The sequence below is a fragment of the Denticeps clupeoides genome, chromosome 1 (genome assembly GCF_900700375.1).
Source record: "Denticeps clupeoides chromosome 1, fDenClu1.1, whole genome shotgun sequence".
Lineage (NCBI taxonomy): Eukaryota > Metazoa > Chordata > Actinopteri > Clupeiformes > Denticipitidae > Denticeps > Denticeps clupeoides.
This window is the reverse complement of record NC_041707.1, coordinates 34,122,016-34,148,517: the sequence shown is the minus strand read 5'-3', so window position 1 is coordinate 34,148,517 and position 26,502 is coordinate 34,122,016. Positions and strand designations below refer to the sequence as shown.

Sequence of the window (26,502 nt, the reverse complement as noted above, 5' to 3'; positions counted from 1 at the left end):
GGAAGCCCCTGTAGATCAAAAGTAACAGCGTGTCCGAAGTTTAAGATAGAAATGTAGACCTGGCTTGCTATAAATGTTGATAAAAAGCTGTGGGAAGTTAACGCTTTTTCGGAAATTCTCTGTCAAAATTTCCTCCAGAACATCCCATAGCTGACCCTCAGACGACCGATGCTCATCTCATCAGGAAGTGTCCGGAATGTACAGGTCTCACGGCGTTCATGCGGAAGCGGTGAGGTATGGTAGAAACAATTTCACTTTTTACCCTCTGCTACATTTCAAGTGACACTGTTACTTCACCAGCACGTGGAGAAATGAAAGTTATTGTTTGTGACGGAAAGATGACCCCGTGTCTGTGTTTGTAGCTTCGTGCGTCCCACAATCCGCGAGTTAAAATGTCTGAACGCTCCTAGAAAGAGTTCCCAGCAAAATGTTATCACCGAGCGGGGGAAAAAGATTTACAATGTCTAAAACAGCTAAAGACATTCCTCTTTAGAGAATACTTAGACTAACTTGTAACTTTTTATATAGTCTGCCTTATGCAAGAAAAACTACAACAGAGTGAAATAAAAGGTTGTATTCATAGTTGAGGGTCCTACTGAACCAGAACTGAGCACTTCATCGAATGTGACATGAAAGCACGTTGTAAATTGCTCTGGATAAGGGCGTCGGCCGAATGCCGTAAATGTAAATGTGAATATGGACACTACATGAAAAAGAAACCGAAAGGAAGGGTGGTACAGGGTGTATAGGGTGGTAGTAGCCTAGTGGGTAACACACTCGCCTATGAACCAGAAGACCCAGGTTCCAACCCCGCTTACTACCATTGTGTCCCTGAGCAAGACACTTAACCATAAGTTGCTCCAGGGGGGGACTGTCCCTGTAACTACTGATTGTAAGTCGCTCTGGATAAGGGCGTCTGGTAAATGCTGTAAATGTAAATGTAGGAAGGAAGCTGGACAGCCTCTGGACGAGCCTGTTTTTTGTGATAAGTTCTTGGGTTCTGTGAAGAAGAAGGGTTGGATTAGAGTTTAACATCAATGTGAAGCAGATGCTGGAGTCCCGTTAGCGGCAGGATGACCTCAGGAAGAAATTTATTGTCCCCACGAGAGGTTTGAGACGAAGAAAAGGAGATGTTCAGTTAATAACACTTGGCGAGGGATATGCGCGTTGGCTGGCACTAACTCTTATAACATATGGGCAGTGGTATTACTCAAACTGTAGATGCTCAAGCAGGTCAGAGCTCTGTGTGAAATGTCCAAATAGGAAAGCGCACTCACTTTTTCAGCCCACTGAGATGGAGTCGGTCCAGTGTAATGACATCCAATCATGTCAAACTTTTTTTTTTTACTCCACTACATTGTTCCTTTTTGCTTATGACAGTATTATGTGACGTTACTGCTGAATAACAGTTTCATTTCTTATATCCCCCAGCCTGTCTATGGTTCTGCAGTGGCTAGAAATGGCGATATGTATAAAGATTGCTTTGGCCATTCTGCTTCGCCGTTCAGAGAGTGGCATCTGGAATGTCTTCCATTATATCGTCATAAGGGGAAAGGTTACCTTCCTCACAGAGAATTTCCCACCCCTTCCCTAAAACATTATCTCCACCAAATGGCATGGCTTCCAAACATGAAAAGCATTGCAGTTGACGTCATTTCTATAGGCCACTCAACTTCCAAGGGCCGCTCTCCTCCTTGTCCCGCCTCTCTCCTCCTCATTAGCATTTAAAGCTACAGACACTGAAACCACACGTCCTGGGGAAATATCATTGTGAGACGCACTAAAAGTGGCTGTAATTCTACACCAAGGCTGAATTTTGGAAAGAGATTCAGATACAGTGTTAGGGGACCACTAAAACCTTTATAAGAGCAAAAAAATAATAATAATTTCAGGGGACCTTTAAAAGTGATGTTTTTGTTGACTGAATGTCGTTGGGAATCACCAGTGATGTTATCATACTTGCATATCATAATCATTATCATTACCTTTCAGTGACGTCATCATAACGAATATATAAGCCATATTAACAGTGCACTAGAAGTAATGGATTGTTTGTTTTTTTTTAACTTTGTTTATTAGAATTAGAGCATAGGCAATAACAATATTCTCAAAAGGTTACAAAAGAAAACAGCTCAAACTCTCAAACCTAGACCCCAATAAAAAAAAGATAATAATAATAATAAAAAAAAACAAGATTATATATTATTACAACAAGATTATAAATTATATATATATATATATATATATATATATATATATATATATATATATATATATATATGTATATATGTATATATATATATATAGAGAGAGAGAGAGAGAGAGAGAGTGAGAGATACATACATACATACATACATACACATTCAGATATTAAACCCCAAAAAAAGGAGGGGAAAAAAAAAAGAAAAACAAAAACACAAAACAAACCAAAAGAAACAAAAAAGCAGCCTACAATCCACCCCCACCATCAACCTATACAAAAATAAATAAATAAGTAAATAAATTTAAAACCACCTCTGCAGAGCTCCACCGAGATGTGGACTGTATTACCCAGGACCAGAAGGGAAATTCTTATTCTTAACCAGATCAAGGAAAGGACCCCATATCCTTTTAAATGTCTTAAGGGAACCCCTAAGTGAAAGTCTTATCCTTTCCAGTTTAACAAAATAAAGAATATCTCGTATCCAGTGAATTTGGCTGGGAGGTTTTGAGGATTTCCAGTTTGTTGTAATTAGTCTTCTTGCCAGTAAGGTAGAGAAGGCCAGCATGTCCCTTTGATGAACAGATAATGAAGAAGGTGAGGAGAAAACCCCAAACAATGCCCCAAGTGGGTTGGGCTCTATTCTTTTCCCCACAAATTCTGACAACATGTCAAATATTTCAGTCCAGTACTGGTGTAAAGAAGGGCAAAGCCAGAACATATTGGCAGGGGACTGCTGACATCGGTCACACAAAGGACTGACGCCCTCATAGATTTGTGATAACCACAGCTTAGTGTAATATGAACGGTGTAAGATTTTAAACTGTATGAGGCCAAGTCTAGCGCAAATAGATGATCCATGAACTCGCAGCAAAACCTCCTCCCAAATCACATCAGGAATTTCCTGTCCCAAATCCTCTTCCCAAAGTGTCTTCAGAGGGGTTAGTGAATTAGTACATATATTAAAAATCTGATTATAAGTATGAGAAACCGAACCTTTCAGAGATGGAGTTGGTTTAAGAAGGTCATCTAAAACAGAGTCTGGGGGTAGATTGGGAAATGTGGGAAAGATATGATGAGCAAAGCTACGCACCTGCAAGTATCTAAAGAAATGATGCTGAGGAAGAGAATATTTATGAAGTAGTTGTGAGAAAGAGGCAAAGACATTGTCTATGTATAGGTCTTTAAAACAGTGAATTCCAGCTTTTGACCACATAGAGAACAGATCATCAACCAGAGATGGAGGGAATTGGTGGTTTGCCGCCAGCGGGGCATAGGTGGAAGAAGTTTGTAACCCAAAGTACCGTTTAAACTGCACCCAAATTCTGAGAGTAGTTCTAACAATCCTATTTTTAGTATAAGGCAAAGTGGAAGACAGAATAGCAGAGTGCACTAAAGCTCTCAGAGATGCAGGTTTGACCGAATTTGCTTCTATTGCCAACCAATTGATTTGAGCATCTGATGGTTCAGACTGAAGCCAGTATTTGAGGATCCTAATATTTGATGCCCAGTAATAAAACCTAAAATGTGGTAAGGCTAACCCACCCAGTTTTCTTGGTCTTTGTAAGTATTGTTTGCATAGTCTTGGAACTTTCTTGTTCCAGATAAACTCAGAGATCACAGAGTCAACTTTCTGAAAAAATGACTGAGGCAGAAATATTGGTATGCATTGAAATAGGTATTCATTTTCACCGTATTAACACGTGCAGTCAGGGACAGATTGAGAATGGACCACCGTTCACAATCCTCACGAACCTTAGACAGCAAGGAAACAAAATTAGCCTTTAAAAGATCTTCAAATTTAGATGTGACACAGACACCAAGATATGTAAAATTATGATGGGCAATTTTGAAGGGTATGCTATAAAGAGGGTCATTCCTAGCAGCAGTACTAATGGGAAATAATTCACTTTTATTCAAATTTAGTTTATAACCAGAAATCTCAGAGAATGATTGAAGAGTAGTAAGAGCAGCAGGGATTGAAACCGGTAAATTAGAGATATATAACAAGAGGTCATCTGCATAAAGGGACACTCTCACCTCCCGGCCATTCCTAACAATTCCAGTAATCTGAGTGTTAGACCTAAGTGCAATTGAAAGAGGTTCAACTGCAAGCGCAAATAATAAAGGGCTTAAGGGGCAACCCTGTCTAGTTGAACGATAGAGGGGGAAATATTCAGATTGAGTATTTGTTCTAACAGATGCTTGCGGTGAGGAGTAAAGTATCTTAATCCATGAAATGAAGTTTGTTTTAAAGCCAAACCTTCCCAGTGTATGAAAAAGATAGGGCCATTCCACTCTATCAAAAGCCTTTTCAGCATCAAGTGAAATGAGGACCTCCTGAGCTGAGGGATCCGGAGTGTTATAAATTGTATTAAACAGACGTCTAAGGTTAGAGAAAGAGTTTCTGTTTTGGATAAATCCTGTTTGGTCTGCAGAGATGATGCTTGGAAGGATAGATTCCAGTCTTACAGCCAACAGTTTTGATAAAAGTTTAAAATCTGCATTCAACAAGCTGATTGGGCGGTAGGATGAGCAGCACAAAGGATCTTTGACCTTTTTTAAAAGCAGTGAGATGGTGGCTTGTGAAAGGGTTTGAGGAAGGCAGCCAGAGTCAAACGATTCATTATACATGTCTAGCAATAATGGAGCCAGTTTATCCCAGAACTTTCTATAGAATTCACAAGGAAATCCGTCAGGTCCAGGACATTTTCCACTTTGCTGAGACATCAGTGCCGATCTAAGTTCTGCAATGGTGATTGGCTTCTCTAAATCTTCACCAATGGATGTGTCTATGGAGGGAATATGCAGTTTGTAAAAAAAAAAAATGATCAAACTCAGCAGAAGAAGATGTAAGATCAGAGGAGTAAAGAGACACATAGAATTCCTTAAAGGCTTTGTTAATTTCCAGGGGATCAGAGGTTTTGCCCGAGACTGTTTGGATCTGTAGTATTTGACGGGAAGCTGCTGTCCGACGTATCTGGTGTGCCAATAACTTGCTGGCCTTGTCTCCATGTTCATAATTGTTAGCTCTGGATTGAAGTCTCATTTCTGTAGCTTGATGTGTCATAAGAGTGTCATACTCTGCTTGCACAGAGAGACGCTCCTTGTATAAGTCTGGGGATTGATTGATGGCGTTTTTTTTTTTTCTCATAAAGTTTTTTCTCATAGCCTAAGTAAGAGATAATCTCCCCCCTTATATAAGCCTTCAGGGTTTCCCACAACAGAGGCGCTGATATATCAGGGGTTTTATTGAAGCTAATAAATAAGTCAATCTGTTGTGAAATGAACTTATTAAACTCTTCATTCAAAAGAAGCCGAGTATTAAGCCGCCATGGTGCTCTAGTGTGATTAAATTTCTTGAAAAATATATTAATTGAGATTGATGCATGGTCTGATAAGGCAATGGCATCATATTTACAATCTGATGTGGATGAAAGTAATCTATTATCCACCAAAAAAGATCAATGCGAGTGAAGGTATGGTGAACTTGAGAAAAAAAAGTTGTATTCACGTTTAGTAGGATTGAAGAAACGGCAGGCATCAGAAACTGCAAATTCTTTCATAAAAGATAAAATAGCCTTAGCCGACCTAGAAGGAGCACAAACTGCAGAAGAAGAGCAGTCCAAGTGGGGATTAAGCCAGCAATTGAAGTCACCCCCTAATATTAGATAATGTGTAGACAAATCAGGAATCAATGAAAAGAGACGTTTGAAGAAACCCTCATTGTCGTAATTGGGGGCATATATATTAATTAGAGCCACAGAAGTATTATGAATTTGGCCCGTAACAATCACGAATCTCCCATTAGGGTCAGATACTACACTTGTATGTACAAAAGGGACAGATTTATGCAGTAGTATGGCTACTCCTCTTGCTTTCCCTGAGAATGAAGAGTGGTAGGTTTGATTGATCCAGCCCTTCTTAAGTCTGACATGGTCTGAGAGTTTGAGATGTGTTTCTTGTAAAAAAATTACATGGGCACCTGCGTGATGAATATAATGTTGAGACAGTTGAGACTAGTAAATAAAATGTTGCCCCCACCTGGGATCGATACAGAATTAGCCCTGGTCATAAATTAGAGTAAAAGAGGAATGTTGTCTCAAAGTAGAACTCTGCAATAAAGTGGGAAGTGAAGTAAGCTGAATGAAAAATAAAATTAAGAAAGCATAATAAAACAAAAAAGGAAAAATAAATAACTGAAATAAAAACCAAGACCCCACCCCACCCAACCTAGCAGAAGCCTCTCCCATAACACACCATCTTCTTGGCACGTCTGTGGATGGTGCAAGTAACCTACTGCCCATCACTACAAGACGTTCCTAACGAAGAGTGACAAATTGGAAATCCAATAACCGTGCACAAAAATAAATAAATTAAAGTTAACCCTTAATAACAAATTACACTAACCCTCGATAGGAAAAACAGGATTAGTAAGTGAAACATAAACCTACAACTTGAAAACACCGGCAATATAAATTCACATTCACAATACTTAAAGGAAGGCACAGTATATCTTAAAAAATAAAAAAAAACTACACACACAATCTAGATTTCGATATTTCTAAAGGTAGCACCAAGAAAGAAAGATCGACATCATAGCTCTATTAGAGTACATAATCAGATCTTCTTAAAAGAATATAAAGCTCACCTTGTGAGAAAGTTTTAGTACAACACCGGGAACATGAATTCCGCGATGTTACCAGCAACAATGGCACGTTAGCTAATTAGCTAGCTAGAGGGAGTCTGGAACCACCACCTTTTTCACTTTCTTCTCAATAAAGTCCAGCGCCAAAGCGGGATCCTCGAACCTGTGGGTCTGACCGTTGGCCAGTGTAATGCGCAGTGTGGCTGGATAGAGAAGTCCAAACTTAATGTTCGGGCAGCAGTGGAGCTCCTTCTTCACGTTAGCGAATGTCGCTCTTTTCTTCGCCACCGCCGCTGTAAAGTCCGGGAAAATAGAAATCTTCTTACCCATGTGGAGAAGAGGAGACATTTCTCCGGCTCTTCGTAGAATCTGGTTCCGAACCTGGAACAGGTTAATTCTAATAATAAGTGGATGCGGAGGTTCGCCATCTTTGGACCTGGGACATAAGGTACGGTGAGCACGATCCAGTACAGGTTTCTCATCAAGACCGAGTAGGTCCTGCAGGAACTGCGCCACAAACTCAGTTGGTCGTGGGCCCTCCAGACCCCCGGGAAGTCCCACCAAGCGAATATTATTTAATCTGGAGCGACTTTCCAGGTCTTCACATTTCCTGGACAGGTAATCTACCTGTGCTGTTAACGTGCTAACGTTAGCCTGCAGCTCGGTTAGCTTACCATCGTGATCGTTCGCCGAACGTTCGAGATTCGCGATTGTCTCTCCTTGTGCAGCTAACCTGCCATCAAAAACTTCCAGAGCCACCGTTATCTCCCTACGGACAGTTTCCGAAATAATAGAATCAAATTTATCAAGGATGTCGGTTTGCATCTCGTCCATCATTCGTCTCATACCCAGCAATAAACTTTCGTTAGTGTCCGACTGTGAAGTAGCTTCCAGCTCAGGAGAACACCGATGTTTACTGCGGCCTGACTTAGATTGCTCGGTTTTTCCGCGGTTAGCCATTGTGCCATACACTAAAAATTAAAATAATAGGCGAGCAGCTTTGGCACTAAAGTTTGGTACGAAAAAGAGGGTAAATCAAGTGCACTTAAAAAGTAAAAATTATATAAAAAGTCACCCTTCTGAGGAGCCACTGGAAAACATGTCTACATCCCCCTGTCTCCACAGCGCCCCCCCAGTAATGGATTGTAATTGTTTGTAATGGAATCTAGTTGGGAAATGAGTTTTTTGCTGTTAGTAGAGACAACGTGGCAGAAATTGGCCTAGTTGGTAAGGAAATCCAGAACCGCCAAGCGAAGTAGCGTCCCCTCACACTGCTCCCCGGGCGCCTGTCATGGCTGCCCACTGCTCACACAGGGTGATGGGTTATAAATCAGAGGACAGAGGAGGTTGTGTGCACAGTTCTGTCACCATGTGCAGTGCAGATGACAATCACTTCACTTTCATAAAAATGGGCAAGGCAATAAAAAAGGGTTTCAAGATGACACAATTATACGACGAGCACTTGGTAACCCTCCTCTCATCTTTAGTGCAGCAGATAAAGGTTCGCGTTGAGCAGGTAAATGCTACATGCCCTGGCCCCTGTCACGACGGCGAGCGGACACAAACCCAACTGACAAGTGTTGGGTTTGTGGTTTGGGGCAAATCAACTATTTGGAAATAATGGGGTAGGTCCATTGTAGAACGTTCATTTGATAATTAAAATGGTATTTAAGGTCCATGCAAGACTGAGAATTGCACGCTGTGCCTGTGGGATCAGAACTGCTGAATTCCATATTAAAGAAACTTTTTTTCTAAGAAAATTTGGACTTATTCTTAGGCTCTCACTCATAATTTTCCACAACATTAATATGGCCCAGGATTGAAAATAGATGCCACTGCTCAGAAAGAACTGTTGAACATACAGTACAGGCCAATAGTTCGGACACAAATTCTCATTCAATGTGTTTTCTTTATTTTTATGACCATTTACATTGGTAGATTCTCACTGAAGGCATCAAAACTATGAATGAACACATGTGGAGTTATGTACTTAACAAAAAAGGTGAAATAACTGAAAACATGTTTTATATTCTAGTTTCTTCAAAATAGCCGCCCTTTGCTCTGATTACTGCTTTGCACACTCTTGGCATTCTCTCGATGAGCTTCAAGAGGTCGTCACCTGAAATGGTTTTCCAACAGTCTTGAAGGAGTTCCCAGAGGTGTTTAGCACTTGCTTTAAGTGAAGTGATTGTCACATGTGATGCACAGCAGCACAGTGCACACAGTGAAATTTGTCCTCTGCATTTAACCCATAACCCTGTGTGAGCAGTGGGCAGCCATGACAGGCGCCCAGGGAGCAGTGTGTGGGGACGGTGCTTTGCTCAGTGGCACCTCAGTGGCACCTTGGCGGATCGGGAATGAGCGGATGAGAATCTACCAATGTATATGGCCATGAAAATAAAGAAAACACATTGAATGAGAAGGTGTGTCCAAACTTTTGGCCTGTACTGTATATACTGCACCACTTCTTTGTTTTTCCCTTGTAAAGATATAAATAATCTGTTGTCTCCTTTTTTCCCTCCAGACTACATGGAGTGAAGATTCATGGCCTGTGTGATTGAATAGCGATGCATGCAACATGGCAAGCACTGAGCAGTCTGCATTGGACTTCATCACAAATGGCAGGAGTCTTCTCGGGGAGCGCCTACAGAATCTGTCTGTGGTTCTTAAAGAGTTGCGCAGCCGTGAGGTGCTCAGTCAAAAAGAAATTAATCTGATTAAATCCCAGAAAGGTAATGGCTACCATACCATGCTGGACTTGGTAATAGATAAAGGGGAAGCTACCTGTTACAATCTGCTGAAGATCCTGGACTATACAAGAATGCAAAGCTTCCCACCACCAGGGAGATACAATCCAGACTTGCATCACTGGCTGAGCTGTTTTCCTTTCGGAGATGACGTACTGTTTCAGGGTGACACCTGTGTAGGTGAGTGGTACTGTTTAAACATATCAAGAAAACAGGTTTTAAAAATGAGAAAAAAACACAAAAAAACATGCACTACAAGTTCGGATGCACCTACTTCTTAGGTGGTTATGGAGACTAAGATGGAGACCATTTTGAAGCATCCAAGGCAAGAAACAAGTTTAGCATTTTAAGTAGCAGGATCATTTTAAGTTTTTACCTTCATGGCTTCTTTGTTTACTATTGTCATTATCAAATCTGTTTCATGAGATGCTCATTAACATGAGTGAATGATAATAAAGTGTTCAGTATAAACCTGCCCACCCCACACGACCACCCCCTCATGCTGAAGACGAGTGGAAAACCGGCTTCATCACACCCACAGGCTACTACGAATATTGGGTCATGCCCTTCAGCTAGAACTCTAGAAATCTATCCATTCTGTAAGAAAAGCACCGTCCCCACACACTGCTCCCCGGGTGCCTGTCATGGCTGCTCACTAAGGGTGATGGGTTAAATGCAGAGGTCAAGTGCTTTGCTTTGATGGACCAGGACTGATTTGGTGGCTAAAGGGGTAGCTATTCAATGTTAGGCGGTCGGTGTAAATGTTATGATTGCAGACTGATGTAAATTTCATCCTTGAACTGCAACGTGTTGGATGACTTGCCATGTTATAACCATGTATTTTCTTCTTCTTTTACAGATTCAGATCCTTGTACAAAATACCAGCAAAGTCTGAAACAGAGGGCATTACACATTATTCAAGACAAATGGAGCCAAAGCATGCATTTCCTCAAAAGCAAAACCATATCAAAGACTTTCAGATACATTCCACTTGTTTTAGACACTGATGTAAGTGATATGACAAAAATCAAAAACAAGGCATACAAGAAATCACGGTCCAAAAAGCTGAAGACCTACATCCCAACAGACCGGAAAAAGCTGTCTCCTAATCAACTGCTTAACAACAGTGAGAGAAAGATTCTGATTGTTGGGAAACCTGGCATAGGAAAGACCACCGTTGCTCAACAGGTTCTGAAGGTCTGGACTGAACAGGAAGGACAGCAAGGGAAATACATGTTTTACTTCGACGAGCCACAGTTGAGAACACTGTCATGTTCTTCAGCCCCAAAAAGCCTGAGGTCTCTTCTCTTTGACATGTACCTTGAGCCGGAGCACGGCACTGATGAAGTGTTCATCGATATCGAGGACAATTCAGACAATGTTGTCATCATTTTTGACGGCTTTGTCGGTGTGGCCTGCAACGAGGCGGTGAAAAGCGTCATGACGAAAGAGTTTCTAAACGAAGCGAAAATCTTCATTACCTGCAGAACTGAGGCTGAAACCTCAGAGTTTCTGTGTGACTGGGCCTCTTACAGAGTTGAGGTCCAAGGGTTCAACAGTAATTCCATTCATGAATACTTTCAGTGGATGCTGGGCAGCGACAGTGACAGCAAGTGCAATGCTATGAACAACCCAGAACTGTTCAGTCTCTGTCACGTCCCAATGTATGCCTTCATAGTGGTTGCCTGCATCTCGTTCAGTCCATCAGAGGCTCATAATCAGCCTTACACCATAACGGAAATGTACGTCCGCATTTTCCGATACTGCATGCAAAGGCATGGCAATCCAGATGTGGAGCACTTGGACAAATACATCCAAGACAATAAGGGAGACATACGTTTTTTAGCTACAACATCTTACCAGGCCTTGCAGGCGAAGACTGTGAACTTAACAAACCTTGATTTCAATGGCAGGAATGTGCAGCATGCGTTTCTTACGTCACTGTCATCCAAAGATCCAGCCAACCCTCCCAATGCCTTCCTGCACAACACAATGCAAGAATTCTGGGCTGCCTTGTTTCTGTTGATGGTACCTGATAATATCCCAAATGCGCTCAGGCAGTGCCGCACCGAGGATGGAAAATATTTGAAGCACATCTTCCCGTTCTTATGTGGACTTTTGTCTGAGAAAATATGTCAATTAATCAAATGCCTGATTTCGGAGGAACAGATCAGGAAAGTGTCTAAGGAGTACTTTGTGGAGATCATCGATACATTTCTCCACCGAGACAAAGGAGAAGAAGACAGCGATGCAGAGTTTGATGTTGAGGATCTGCTTTTTGTGTGCCAGTGCCTGTATGAGCTCCAGTCGCCAAAGGCCTGTTCACATTTCTTGCATGAAATAGACCATCATCTTGACCTCAGCGAGACTGACCTTGATCCTCAGCAGTGTTGCACAGTGTCTTATGTCATTAGCCAAGCCACGTTCCCAAAAGTACAACTGGACTTAACAGATTGCACCGTGTCTGATCCTGGATTGAAAGTCTTCCTTGGCTCTTTGACAAAACTCAAGTGGCTCAGGTTTGCTATCATGCAGATCATTTTTTGGTTTTATTTACAATTTATTAATGAAATTTCCAAAACAATAAAGAATACACATAAACCAAGGTAACAATACAAACCAGTCCCCTTTCCCAATCCCACCCACAAACAAGAAAACATCAAAACCTACGTTTTGTATTTTATAAAAAGACTTTTGAAATTCATTGTATGGCCATATAATTGGCACATTTTTCACAGTATAGAACAAAACCTAAGGCAAAAACATTTTTTTCTGTGCATTTCACGCTCTTGGCATCTCCCCACCACTTTAAATTATGACAGTTATGTTTACATTTACAGCATTTATCAGACGCCCTTATCCAGAGCGACTTACAATCATTAGATACAGGGACAGTCCCCCTGGAGCAACTTTAAGTGTCTTGCTCAGGGACACAATGGTAGTAAGTGGAATTTGAACCCGTGTAAGTGGGAGTTGAACCTGTGTACCGTGATACCCACTAGGTACAACAGGGACAACAGGGATGGTTTCCAACAATCCTGACTGTTTATGCTGAACATTTTCTTATCATTCCTTTAAATGAGCATCTCATGAAATAGCATTTGATGATGACAATAGTAAACATATGGGCAGTGGTGGCCTGGTGTTTAAGGAAGAGGCCCCTTAATCAGAAGGTTGCAGGTTCGAATCCCGATCTGAGGAGCCAGTGAGGTGCCACTGAGCAAAGCACACAGGTGCCCCACACACTGCTCCCCATGGCTGCACACTGCTCACTAAGGGTGATGGTTAAAAGCAGAGGACACATTTTGTTGTTTCACCGTGTGTTGTGCTGCAGTGTTTCACAATGACAATCACTTTCAAAGAAGCCAGTGTGATGCCCAGTTGCCTCTAAACGTGCACAGAGTGTACCAGTGTTGTTTTATGACGTCGTTCTTCTGCGCCTCCTTCCCCCTCCAGCCCTCAGTCGTGACGGGCAGGAAGGTAAAGAGAGGCGACTCTGAAAAAACAGATTCATCAAAAAGATCGATTCTCCAGAACTGCCACAGAGTTTGGACTGGGAGTGTATATTTCACAATAATTTATTGAAATGAATCCATTCTTTCATTATACATTTAACAAATGTCAGATTTTAATCAGGTATAAAATTGTTTTCCTTTCTTTTTTATAGCCTTTCATCATCTACAAATTGTCAGATGTGGAAAATTGCTCTACAGTCCAACCCAGGAAGTGATTTTGACAAAATGTTACAATTGCTGGACTTTGAAATGCATCTGAAGATCCAGGCTCAAGATGATAAAGACATGTACCAGAGGGTTGGAGACGTCTTACAACAAACATCAAAGAAGGTCAAACTGATCTTACATTTGGACATTTCTCATGCGTCTGAGTCTTTAGTGCAGGCGATTCTTGAAGGGTCACCAAATATCTTGGATCTCAGGTACATTGCAGTTCATTATATACAATTAATTTGTCAAACTGTTCTGCTGCAGCCAACATTGCAGTACAAGTTGTTAGATGTTTAGGGTAGGAGCTGCTGTTGGAAGAGGTCTTCAAGAAGTGTGTGCAGACAGAGAGGAACCAGAAAAAAGTAACTTCAGATGGCAGTCTGTGGAGAAATAAAAAAGCCTGTAGACAGTGAAGGTCAATGAGCAACGGAGAGACAATGTAGATGCTGGGAAGCCTGTAAGAAGAGCAGACTGGTGCATCATGGTTATGGAAGGATAGCCTGTCATAAATCATAATACTGTGAAGAGTAGACAGATGTACACTTGACAGCGTGAGAAGCCATGTATATATGAAATGGTAAATGAACCACTGTCTTTCCTTTAGGATTGTTTCGTCCGATCAGCAGAAAGTCTCATTCTTGTCAGATGTGTACATACACGGGGCTTTTTCAGAGACAAGAACCGGGAAAAGATGTGTGCAAGGTCTTCTGTCTCTGCTCAAAAGTACTTATGATTCTCTGGACGATCCTTGCTATTTCATGTTGAATCTGCACTCCTATGCAAAGAGCCAAAGTGTAATACCAGTCTTGCTGCCACTGTACCAAACTATTCCATCCGAATGGGTGGTAAAACTCTCTGTAAGACAGACTTCACTTGTACACGAAGCCATGAAACTCCAGAAAGTCAAGAAACCAGTTGAGCTTTCCTTAGCAGATGAGCTGGAGGAACTGAAAATCTTCTTCCAATGCCTGCCATATGTTTCACAACTGAGGTGTGTTGCTTTTCCTACTTAGTAAGCTGTACTTCAATAATGTTCAAAAGCCTAAAATAACCAGTGCATGAAATGCTCAGAATGGTGTAGATCACAGAAAAAAAATTCTTTAAATGTTACTCTTTAAATGCTGCAGATTCAACAAGGCCATTTTCACTCATCCCCAAAACCCCCTAAAAGCCATCCAGGCCCTTGGAGACCTTTTTATTTATGCTTCTGAGAATGGAAGAGAGACATTAGAGATGCTTTCTGCGGTCTGCAGCCATTCAGATTTCCCCTTTGCCTCAGATATGAAGACTCAGAATGTGATTCTGATGGAGCTGCTCGGCTATTTGAGAAAATCAGATGAGGTAACAGGAAGTAACATCTTGGTGGCATTACAGCCAGTTTACCAGTCAGCACCCGCAGGCTGGATTTTGGATCTTTCAGAAGGGAAGATGTCCTTAATTCGTGAGGCACTAGAATTCCAAAATGTGAAGAAACCAATGGAAGTGAGGGGGTGGTCAGGCAAAGAAGAGGACATTCAATACTTTCTCCAGTGCCTTCCTTATGTTTCACAGATCAGGTAATCTGCAGTACATGAGGATCATCACTAGGGGGCGGTCAGTGACATTTCCAAGTGCTGCATGAAATTTTCTGTATTTTTCTGTACAGCTGTGATGACCTGCTGTTCCAGGCTATATGCGGGGTCCTTTCTGCAGGCAGGAACTTTGATCCAAAGTCAGTGTCTTGGATTCTTGAGCCTCTGGACCTTTCATTGACATTGAGAGGGATGTTACATGTAAGACTGTGCAAGGCTGTGGGTGCAGTACTGGCAAACAACGATGTCGAAGGCAAACTCTGTCTCTCACTTCACCCACAAAGCATCTCTCGCCAAGGGGCAGCTGCTCTTTTTTCAGAGATTACGAGTCTTAAGAAATTGAGGTAACGTAATGTAACATAGTTGAGTGACGACAAAAAGGAGCATTAGAAACACTAAATATCATGTATTTACATTTATGTGTCAAGGACTGTATATAGTGGCTAAATTCTGATATTTTCACAGCATTGCGATAAATCTGAATTGAGTCATTTTTGACAACACTTAAAAAGATTATATAATTCTCATTCATTTTCTTTCAGAGTTAATGAAATAATGACAAGGCAGATGAAGTATTTGGCAAGCTCAAAGCGACTGGCTGTTGACACTTTTACTCTGGTTTTGGCAAAGCCTGATCCACCGGACAGGACTTGGCTAAAGTTAATGAGCATTTTGGCCTCACTGCTGAGGAAATGGACCATTCAAAGTTTGGACCTGACTGAATGTAATTTGGAGGCTCACTGTATCATCTCTCTGCTCTCTCACGACAGCCCATTATCTATCAGGTCTGTTTGAATCACCATATAATGCAAAAAGATTTAGGATTGTAAAATATTGCAGCTGATGTCATTTGATTTGTTTTTTTTTTTTTTAAGATTATGCGAAGGAACCCTTCAGCAGTTGGCTGAGTTTGTGTATGAGGCTCAAGATAGGAGGCTGACTCAGCTGTTCCTGGAGAAGACTGGAGGCGACCTGTCAGCATGTACTCTACCATGGAACACACTTCAGTATTTTATTCAGAAATCTGACAAGATTTTGACTTTAAAGGAGAGTAAAGTGTGTCAGATGCCTGATCTTCTCCAACATCTCAGGAAAATTGGCTACAAAAGGTCAGTATGTGATAACATGTATTGTCCATTTTTGTTTTATTAAATTTTTTTTTTACACAAGTACATTTTTGGATGAGCTTCCCAAAATTATTATTGTTTGTTCCTGTTGCATTTCTTTCCCCGTTCTTTTCTCAAGCATAAGTCCTCAATTTATGAGAGCTGCTTTAAGAGAGATCTTTAAAAGACGTGCCGGACACCTTGTGGTGGATTTAATGATTTCATCAGATGGCATAATGAACCTGCGTGGATGTAATCTTGACAGCAGTGACTGTGCTGCCCTCCGCTTTGCCCTTCAGTACAGTGATGGCATTAAACTCAACCTCTTTGATTCTACTATACCAGTGGAGGAGACTGGCCGCATCCTAGCCCTGCTGGAAAGGGTCTCTCAGCTCAGGTAATACTTGCTGAAGATGAGTTGGTCATCCTAATGCGTTAAACTTGAAACTTCTTTCATGTTTTTGGTACAGTGTTCACAGAACATTTTTATTGCATGTTTGGTATTAAGAGAATTAGACAGGGTCACAGACAGGTCAAGTTAACATTTAGGCTTTAATGGAAGTGTAAGTCAAGTCAAGTCAACTTTATTTCTAGAGAACTTTAACAGCAGTTCCACTGCACCAAAGTGCTGTCCATAAAAGGACACACAGATATACATAAGAATAACACAGTAAAATACATGGATGGTAGAAGCTAACAAATAGGGATAAATAAATAAGTTAAATAAGTAAATAAAAAATGTTAGGGAGGGCTGAAGAGAACAATATAAAACTTTAAATGTCTGAGAAAGCTAAAGGGTACAGATGAGTTTTTAAGGATTTAAGTGATTTTGACCAAACATTTAGTTGTAATGGCTCATAGCATATCCAGAACTGTAGCTCTTGTGGGATGCTTTCTGGTCTGCTAAGTTCAGGGCCTACCAAAAGCGACATGGTCATGGGTGTCCGAGGCCGATTGATGGCCTGTGTTCAGCTATCTATCCAATTCAGAAGTCTGCATATCTCAATATCTGGATTGGTCAGGGCTGTTTTGGCAGCAAGAGGTCATAATGTTTTGGAAGTTGGTGTATGCATGCATACCTACACACATGCATACATTCAACTAACTCAGAGCTCCTTTACCATAGCATGATTTTCATACCTTGCACCAGAATATGCTCCTTTACGTCTGTGATTCAATTCTATCCCAGCAGCGTTGGCAAGCCACTCCTTCTCCAGCTGCTTGATCAGACTAGAACTGCCAGTGAAGCAGAGACCTGGAGGAGAGCTTCTGGCCTCTCCAGAGCCCTTGGGAAGCAACTGGACCTCAGTTGCACTAAGATTAACTCCCAGATCTGCAATTCATTGGCTTTGGTTCTGGAACAGGCTGAAGAACTGTCTTTAATTGACCTTAGCCACTGCCATTTGACTGACGAGAACCTGGATCTGCTGCTCCCACACTTGTTCAAAGCACAAGTGCTTGAGTGAGTAAATCATACTGTGCATCACACAAATCTTGGAAAACTTTTGCTCATAGTTAAATCATTTATTGGATGTGTTCTTACATTTGCTATTGTATGTTGCTTATTATATGTCTTTACGGATTTTCTTTCTCCTTTAAGTTTGAGCCACAATGACATCACAGACCACGGAGCCCAGAAATGTCACGAAGCACTGAATAAGAGTTGCACACAAACAGTACGGTATGTGATGGATTTTTTAAATGTTATTTTAGACTGATACTGCAAGGATTTTTTTATTCTGATCACACATCTTCTCCACAGACTTTTCAGCAACTGGATCAGAAATGTTGACATCTTTATAACTGACAAACACTATGAAATGTGGTGCATTGGTGGTGAAAAAGTACACAAACAAAACACTTCCAGCCCTGAAACATCCCCTCGAGTTCTTCCCAAGGTATTTAACTCATGATCTCATAACAATGTCAGTATAACAGCAAGTTATAGCAAGAACAGTAATTTCACTAACATTTAGGATTCAGTAACATTCAGCACCTTTCAAATGTGAAGCAACCAAAGGTGTAGCACCCCTGCTGGCTGGTTGCAGTAAAATATTTTGTCCCACCCTTTTTTTCTATGACATTAGAAATATGTATGTAGTTTGAACTACTTGAACTACCTCAAACTACTTTTGCACTAATGCTGTAGGCACATAAAGAAAATGTATCACCAAAAGCTGATTTGCTCTTGATGCGTAGTGGCCATCTATCTCAGCAACTAGCCTCAGTTTGTTACATTTCACCTAGACATGTTTCAGAATGGCCTTTATGTAGTCAGGGGACTCAAAACATGGAATGAAGACACAGAGACAATTTGTATATGATAGTGGTTGCCGAGCTGCAAAAGTGACTGCTGAGGTGCCAAAATACTGTCCCCACACACACTGCTCCCCGAGGATGAAGGGTAAAAAGCTTAGGACACATTTTGTTGTGTGCACCATATGCTGTGCTGCAGTATTTCACAATGACAGTCACTTCACTATCACTTTTGGCAAAGTAATAATCATGCTCCCTTGCTGCTCCTCAGACTGGCCTTACTATAGTATCATGTGTTCCAGGAAAAAGAACAAATTACTGAGTTTGACCCTACAGTTGAAGTTCAGAATGACAAGATATCCTACAGGTAAACATGACTGTCATGTTTTGGTGTCATGGTGTCATGGGATGCATTACATTAGTTAGCTAGTTACAGCCCATAGTTCTCACTTTTCATGCAATTGTATGTTTCCTAGACTTCAGACTCCTGTTGGCGGAAGGTTTCAGTGCAGAGAAACGGGGCTGGTTTTTGTTATCAGAACCCAAGGATGCATCAGATACTCTATAGACCACTGGATCTTCTCCAAAACCTGCTACCAGCCTGCAGGGCCATTGTACAACATCAAGGCAACTGAAGGTGAAATATATCAGCTTTACCTTCCCCACTGTGAGACTGATGGTGAGCCACTTTGATTAAAGTAATTGTGCACCTAAGTGACTGGATTTAACAAAACACGATAAACTGCCGTTCTGTCACATTTACCAGCTGATGCAGCGGGAGAGCTTGACGTGGTCCATCTGAGAGAAAAAGAACATGAGGTCCTTACACCGATCATGTGTGTTCGGACTCACGTAATTGTTTGGGTCCAGAATCTTTCCCATTATGGCATCGTTCGCAAAAAAATCCAAGCCAGTCGTACCCTCGGTCAAGTGCTCCTTTTCCTAGAGCCAGACATGAGTGACGATGAGCAACGGCTCTGGGTTTTCCTGCTGCCCCGAAATGTGCCGCTAACTGAGGTATAAGGGAAAAAAAATCACGTCTCCTTTACCTGCATTCTCATAATTTAATGTATTCAATTTAATTTTCACTACAGGTCAAAGAGCAGCAGAAGGAGTACCAGTTCATCCAGACCAGCTCCAACTGCATTTTGTATCAAGACACAAAATACAGGTTGTCCTCTAACCTAGGCAAGGACCAACATTCAGTCCAGCCATTGGTAAAAAAAAAGAAATACTTTCACTTCCTGTGCTTTTATACATATTTATGTGCATATTAAATTATGCCTGCAGTTAAGAGTTGGCCAAGCATTTTTGTCTCTATTTCAGCAATTTATTTTCAATTCCTCATACAATAAAAGCCATCATGCAGCATTTGAGATGTTCTTTCCAATTGAAGTAACAGAGATGCGTATGAGGATTCAGAAACGACAAAAACAGACTCTAACATGGAGCCGCCGAGTGATACTCAAGGGAAAATGTGGTACTTCCACCTACATGCTTTGTTTTACAGTCCCTCTGTCTATGACATGAACCATAATGTTAATATTTATTTCTGTTCTCAGACACTCAAGTAAAATCAGAGAACCAAAGTAAGTTCTTTTAGAACTTTGTGGAAGAATTACATGGCAATTTTTACATTTTAACCTAAATGTAACCTAAATATAAATACAAGGATTACACTATAGTCATGGAAGCAGAATTAATATCATTATCTTGGAGATTAATTGATTAACATGTTTATTATACGTTCTGCAGGGAGGACTTCACGCTCAGAAAAAGACTGGACTGTTGCGTTAACTGAAATATTAAAAGAGCTGAGCAAGGATGAGATAAATACACTGAAGACATTTTTGAGGAATCCTCCAAAGAACCTTGAATCAATATCCAAAGGCAAACTGGAAGAAGCCACTGGATGCTCACAGCTGGCGGAGTTAATGGTTGAGACCTTGGGCTTTCAGAAGTCCATACAGGCCACTCAGTGGATCATGAAAAAACTCCCTCGCAACGATGAAGTTGTAACATCCAAGCTCAGACCCTATATCCAGCTCTTTCAACTTCAGGGATGAATTGCACAGTCTTTCTCAAGTCACAACTTTCACAACATTTAGCTCCGATTCCCACTTTTCCCAACTTAAAGGTCCGTCTGTTTTGTGAAACCTGCATTATTGTCGGCGCACCAGAGGCAACTCCTCAACATTGGGAAGACTCCTCCATTTCTTACCACAAGAGCCAGTCAGGTAGTCACAGGTCTACCTGTTCCACCTTTTAAATGATCCCATCATCAAAACGCTGACGTTTGTCTACAAAAGCATCTCCAGCACTTCCCGGCCTGCACCACCCTCCTGACTGGTCCCACCATGTCTACAAGATTCAAGAATGACGTGCATCTAGACTTGTGGTGGAATGAACCTGAAACGATGAGCTCTTTTTGGGAGCTCTTGATTTACCGTTAGCAGAATCTCTTCTTCATATTTCCTGGGTGATCGTACCCTAGTAAGTAACACACTCGCCTATGAACCAGAAGACCCAGGTTCAAATCCCACTTACTACCATTGTGTCCCTGAGCAAGACACTTAAGCCTAATTGTCTCCAGGGGGAGGACTGTCCCTGTAACTACTGATTGTAAGTCGCTCTGGATAAGTGCGTCTGATAAATGCTGTAAATGGAAATATTAATTTTTTTAATTGTCTGCATGCTTTTTAGACTTTTTAGATGTATATTTTTTCGAGCCACTGTCGAAATGTATTCAAGGCACTTAAATAACCGGCACTTAATAAGAGCGTCTGCCAATTGGTAAAATAGATTAATGAACTCTACAAAAATGTTATACCATATAGATCAGTGGTTCCCCAACCTAATTCTTTCCTGCATACACAGATTAAAAGAATAAAGGGATTAATTGCAAACTTTTATTTGCAAAAAAATAAAATAGATTTTTGTTGTACACTGTAGGCTATAGAGTCTACAGGATTACACAGAGTTCTGATTAGTCCTGGGATTTTCCAGATTTACAAATCCATTTTTGGTAACCTCAGCGCAGATGGCATCTGACGGCTGGGTCACGGAGCCCAGGTTAGGAACCACTGGTATAGAGTATCTATATAAAGCATATGCCAACTGTGATGGCAACATGGCTGCTGCTTCATGCCATGTTTAGTTTCCTCTCACAGTCCCACGTAAATGAGTCGAAAGTGCAAAAAGTGATCTTTAGGGATGTTTGCACGTGTGACGTATATTGACCACTACATCTTGTTTGATTTAAATCCTGAGGAAGTATGGCATAGCACTGCGCTCAGCTCCAGCAAGAAAATAGTCCCCAAAGTTTTTCCAACACCATGTGCTGGACTGGAGCTTTTAAGAAGCTGAAATTATAGTTTGTTGTGTACTTTCCTTTTCCTTTTTGTATTACATTTGTTTTTTGCTATAACCTTTATAACAAATGTATATATTCCATATTTAGCCTTGTAGTTAAATTAATAACCAGTCATTGCTTCTATAACTACTGTGCCAAATACGATAAAGGTAATATTTTGCCGATTAATGGTCAACCCAGTGTAGGTTGGGCCTGTGGAATTTTTATGTATAAAAGGTCCATAGTGGGACGAACGATCGTTTGATCTGCGTTAAAGAAGCTTGCTGCACTTTTTTGACTCCGGTTGTTTTCAACTTTTCCACAACACCAGCATCTTTACTGATGCATTGTAACCACCACTCTAACCACACAAACACAAGAACGTCATTCGTCTTCTTACCTACAAACATCAAGTCTCTGCAGCGAAATGTCACATTGGCCGTGACTTCACACGAACCTGATGTATTTTACTGTTCTAGTGCAGCAGGACAGCTGGAGCGGTTTACAGCCTCGTCTTACATATTAAACATTTCGATAAGTCTCCGTGCTTTTATTTGCCTTGGCTCATTGTTAAATGTGACATGCATATCTACTGGACCCTAAAGTATTTCCAGTACTGCTACACAAACGATGTAATCTACACGTGGATTTTTGTGCACGATTTTGCGCGTTCTCTGCCTGCATTTGAGCGATAATGAACACGGCGGACCACAGCTTCTACACCGGCAGAGTAAAGAATGACAAATTCCTGTCGTTGTTCTTAAGCAACCTCACGCATTCGAAAAAGTGGAAGAATGGGCAAAAACGAACTCTGCACTTTCGTCCTCGGATAACTTACAATGACCAGGCTAATTATTAGCGGGCTGAGGAACTGAGCCCTGATGAAAGCCAGGAAGATTGCCGGTCCAAAGAAGAGCTGCGATACCCATGTGCAGAATTAAAGTCATCGAGCAAGACAAGATAAGCAGACAGTAGATTTTTTTTTTTTTTTTTTTTTTCCCCAAGTCTGGTTTATATGATCATGTACATAAGATACCAGTAATGCAGCAGCACACAGAGTTCAAATTAAAAAGAATAACAATTAAAAAAAAAAAAAAAGAAACATAGCGATGAGCTCAACAAAACCTTCATAAATCATCTTTCCCCCCTCCCCAAAAACAAAAATCACTAGAAACAATAACAATATTCATAATAATAATAATAACAACATAGCAGAAAGTGAAGCTCAATGGCTACTTAGTCTGAATTTTACTCTTCCGCGGTTATTTATGCCTACGGCCAAACAGACATGCAAAGAAAAAACTCTAGCAGACACTCACTGAAAAAAAAAAAAAAAAACATCTGATTGGTCGCCCTAATCACCAAGCCGGGGTGAAACCAGGGGTCTCTGGTGCTGGTAAATAAGCAGACGGCACTAATATAATATATAGCGGGTTCTTTTTACCTAATTTATCATTGTAATTACCTTGTAATTTCTGTGTAGTGGATCAGCAGAGATTACATAGAACTAAAACCTGATCTAGGATCAGTCTTTCACTGCTCACACCTCCTTTCATTGTGAGCTTTAAAAGGCGCACCTGATCCTACTCTCGAAACGGTGGGAGCGTGCAGAGCAAAAGGAGAAAACTCAGACTAATGGGCGAGTTCTAGAGAAGAGATGGTAGCGGTGGAAGGACCAGAACGCTGCGGTTGATGTCTCCACTCTGAAAACTCCGGGCTGCTGATCTGCGCTTATAATATATATATGTTTTAAAACCGGGAAGGGGGGCAAGGAGAATCAGGAATAGGGGTGGTGGGGGGGTTACATTTCCCTTTGGCTTTCTCCATAGACACTTTCATCACTGTAGGCAATGTAGAGGAAAAAGTCCTCTTCATGATGCTCCTGTGAGAAAAAAAAGAAAAAATGATTAGCATTTTATGACACCAGGACACCATTTTGCTGGATCTAATCCCTCCATGCTTGTGGGATTGTGGCTTTATGCCTGTGTGTGAGACAGATAATCCCACCGCATTCAGTAACCTCTGATGGTAGGAAGATACGCTGATATAATAAGGAAAGAAGAACGAAGGGAGGAAGGCGACGCATCCTTCCATGAAATAAAAAGCAGTACCTGATACAGCAGACCCATGGTGGCCGAAGTCGGTGGAATCACGTTGTTGACGAAAAAGAACAGGGCGTCCTCTGCCCTCAGGTGAATGCGTTTTCGAATGAGGAAGTAGAACTGGCCCACTTACAATGTATTTAAAAAAAAAAAAATGTTAGAAATGCAAACGTTAAACAAAGATCATAATTTCGAAAAAGCAAACAGCCGTGCACCTGTCAGATCCGAAGGAACAAGGTACTTCTTCTTATCCAAGTCACCTATTCTGGCTTTGGGGGCTTTTTCCACAATGACCTGAGCAAAAAATGAACAGACACACAAATTTTTAACCACAGTCGCAATCCAAGAGCAGTCTCTGTTGAACAGGCATCTTCGATACACAAGCAAGACGCACTGACCACTCTGCTCATTTTCTTATTCGTTTTAAATCAGAGGGATTCACTTTGTTTCTTAGGTGAACCGGGGACGGGGAAGGAGGCGGGACCAACATTAAATTCACTATTCAAACACACGCAGTCACTGTGATGGTTTAAATTACGATGTTACGCAGCAGTGTTGCCTCGTTTTTTTTAAAGGCAGAAAATGACAGCGTCTGAAGATCAAGCAGACCCACTACGAGGAGCTAAAAATAAAGGAACAGAAAGTAAACAAGCTCACTATCCTATTTAAAGGCGAGTTCCCCTTGACTCGAAACATGAATGATGTGTCGGTTCTCTGTATGTTCCATCAATATTGCGATATTTCAATATTTATTACATTTGATGGCGAGTCCCCCTTAACTCAAATAGGAACGGTTCTCTGAATGTTCCATCAATATCGCGATATTTCTTTGTATGTCCCATCAATATCGCGATAGTTCCATATTTCTATCGTTCGATGGCGAGTCCCCTTGAAACGACGGGTGTCACTTTTACAGTCCTACTGCGCGACACCGCCGTAGCGTGTTCGGTGTGGACTCTGCGGCCCGCGCATTGTTGTGTTATGTTACGTCAGCTGCTTGTGTTAGCCTGTTAGCAGCTCACACCGACTGGCCGTAACCTTCACCCACGCGGCCGAACTCACGCAAAACGAACGCTCCACCAACGCGGGAGACAGTAAGTCGCTTCATAACGCCGCATTATTGCGGCAACGACGTGGATGTCGTCTGACGGACGTCGCACGACGCGCGACCGCAAAACTCCGACCGAGGCTGCGGGTTTCGGGCGAAAAAAAAACGAGCGCTGCTTACGGGGACCCTGTCCGGGTACTTCTTCCTTATCTTCTCCCCCTCGGATCGCCTCTTCTCGAACGGGTGCTCCTCTTTGTATTGGAACTTCATCGTCGGCCGGGCGAGAGTTTCCGAAGGTGCTCTTTCTGTCCGCGGTCGCCGTGCGAAGCAGCAGATTCTCGGGCCCGATATTGACGCTGTTTTGCTTGGGTTTGTTTTCGCTGGAGGCGCGACTGGCGCGGAGGGATATGGCCACGTCCAGGGCGCCAGAGATGCAGAAAGAAACGGGCAACGCGATCCGTAAAAACAAGCTTCAGAGAAAGCTATTCATTGAGTAGTCACTCAATAATTGTGTTCACTTTTTATGTTGCATTTTCAATCAAGGCCAAACATCGTTACGTGCGAGAAATTATCATTAATGTCTTCCCAAATGGGTGCTCGTACTTATATTAAGCGGACATGGCAACCTTGCTAATCGGGAAAAAAAACACTACCGGACATCACTCTCGTTGAATTCACGAACCTTGGATACGCAAATTCACACTAAAAGTAACCATATAATTGCGTAAAAACAGCGAAAGGAAATATGCTAAACTCAACACAGGTCTGGGACGCGCGTTGCCTTTTATGAAACACACCCAAGCACGGACGTGGCAAAAAAACCTCTCGCTTGAAATTAAACATATATAAATATATATCCCAGTTACAAATCTTCCTAACAATCCACTCAAGATGTACTTGAGGAACTGTTTCCTTTCGACTAGCACGCGGAAGGTTATCACGAAATGGCTGCGCCACGGCAGTCATATGACTGACCTGCTCCTACTTCCGTGGTTTGGCAATAATTACATATGTATAAAAATGTACTTCGAATTACAGCCGAATATAAAAATACGGAGGAAGCTGACGAGGAAAGCGTCTGCGCGTTTTACGGTTTACGTTCCTGTCACGTTATTGTACGAAGCCGAAAAATGGTCAGGTGCGAACTGATCAAGGTCCACGTGGAACAAAGGCAGGTCAGGAGATGCTTCAAGCCTTGCGTCACCCCAATAATATCGTGACGTCTTATTACGACGGTGTGTTCTGGTTTTATTGCCTAGAATGAGAAAATCAAATGACAAATGCATAAGGGAGTCCGGACTGTAAACCTTTTGTTTCCAGTTCATTTGTTAGCTGCTTGACCCACATGACCAGATTCAAGAGAAGAAATTCACAGCGCATCACCTTCCCCACATTTTATTATGTTACAGCCTTATTCCAAAAGTGGATTCATTTTTCCTCAGAATTATGCACGCAACACCCCGTAATGACAACGTGAAGGTTGGGGTTACTTGAGGTTTCTGCAGCTTAAGTGGAGTCCATCTGTGGGAAAAGCAGTTGATTGGACCTGATTTGGAAACACACATGCCTGTCTATTTAAGGTCCTACAGTTGAGAATTCATGTCAGAGCACAAACCAAGCATGAAGTCAAAGGAATTGTCTGTAGACATCCGAGACAGGACTGTCTCAAGGCACAAATCTGGAGGTTCTAGAAAATGTTCTGCTACTCTGAAAGTCCCAATGAGCACAGTGGCCTCAATCATCTGTA

The 26,502-nt window shown here is 41.6% G+C and overlaps 2 protein-coding genes across 4 annotated transcripts; one reads left to right on the top strand and one right to left on the bottom strand.

The window, feature by feature from the left end:
* On the top strand, positions 1–22,145 carry LOC114786216 (uncharacterized). 3 transcript variants are annotated; one of them, XM_028973159.1, is made up of 20 exons: positions 1–234; positions 9,373–9,775; positions 10,455–12,114; positions 13,263–13,532; positions 13,925–14,311; positions 14,448–14,876; positions 14,966–15,235; positions 15,434–15,676; positions 15,767–16,000; positions 16,137–16,394; positions 17,190–17,459; positions 17,598–17,678; positions 17,760–17,895; positions 18,556–18,620; positions 18,730–18,932; positions 19,020–19,270; positions 19,348–19,470; positions 19,580–19,733; positions 19,816–19,842; positions 20,009–22,145. In XM_028973159.1, exons 2-20 carry the CDS (start codon positions 9,427–9,429, stop codon positions 20,317–20,319), a joined length of 5,721 nt encoding a protein of 1,906 aa, XP_028828992.1. In that variant the 5' UTR covers positions 1–234; positions 9,373–9,426; the 3' UTR covers positions 20,320–22,145. The 3 variants fall into 3 exon arrangements, with proteins under 3 accessions (XP_028828992.1, XP_028828973.1, XP_028828983.1); XM_028973140.1 differs by having other exon boundaries at positions 17,187–17,459; XM_028973150.1 differs by lacking the exon at positions 1–234 and adding an exon at positions 9,233–9,271 and having other exon boundaries at positions 17,187–17,459.
* Positions 22,146–23,302: 1,157 nt separating this feature from the next.
* On the bottom strand, positions 23,303–25,147 carry LOC114786484 (gamma-aminobutyric acid receptor-associated protein-like). Its single transcript, XM_028973638.1, has 4 exons — positions 24,936–25,147; positions 23,923–24,001; positions 23,717–23,835; positions 23,303–23,487 (listed from the first exon to the last, which is right to left on the bottom strand). The coding sequence occupies exons 1-4, from the start codon at positions 25,023–25,025 to the stop codon at positions 23,407–23,409; spliced, it is 369 nt and encodes a 122-aa protein (XP_028829471.1). The 5' UTR covers positions 25,026–25,147; the 3' UTR covers positions 23,303–23,406.
* Between the last annotated feature and the right edge of the window lie 1,355 nt (positions 25,148–26,502).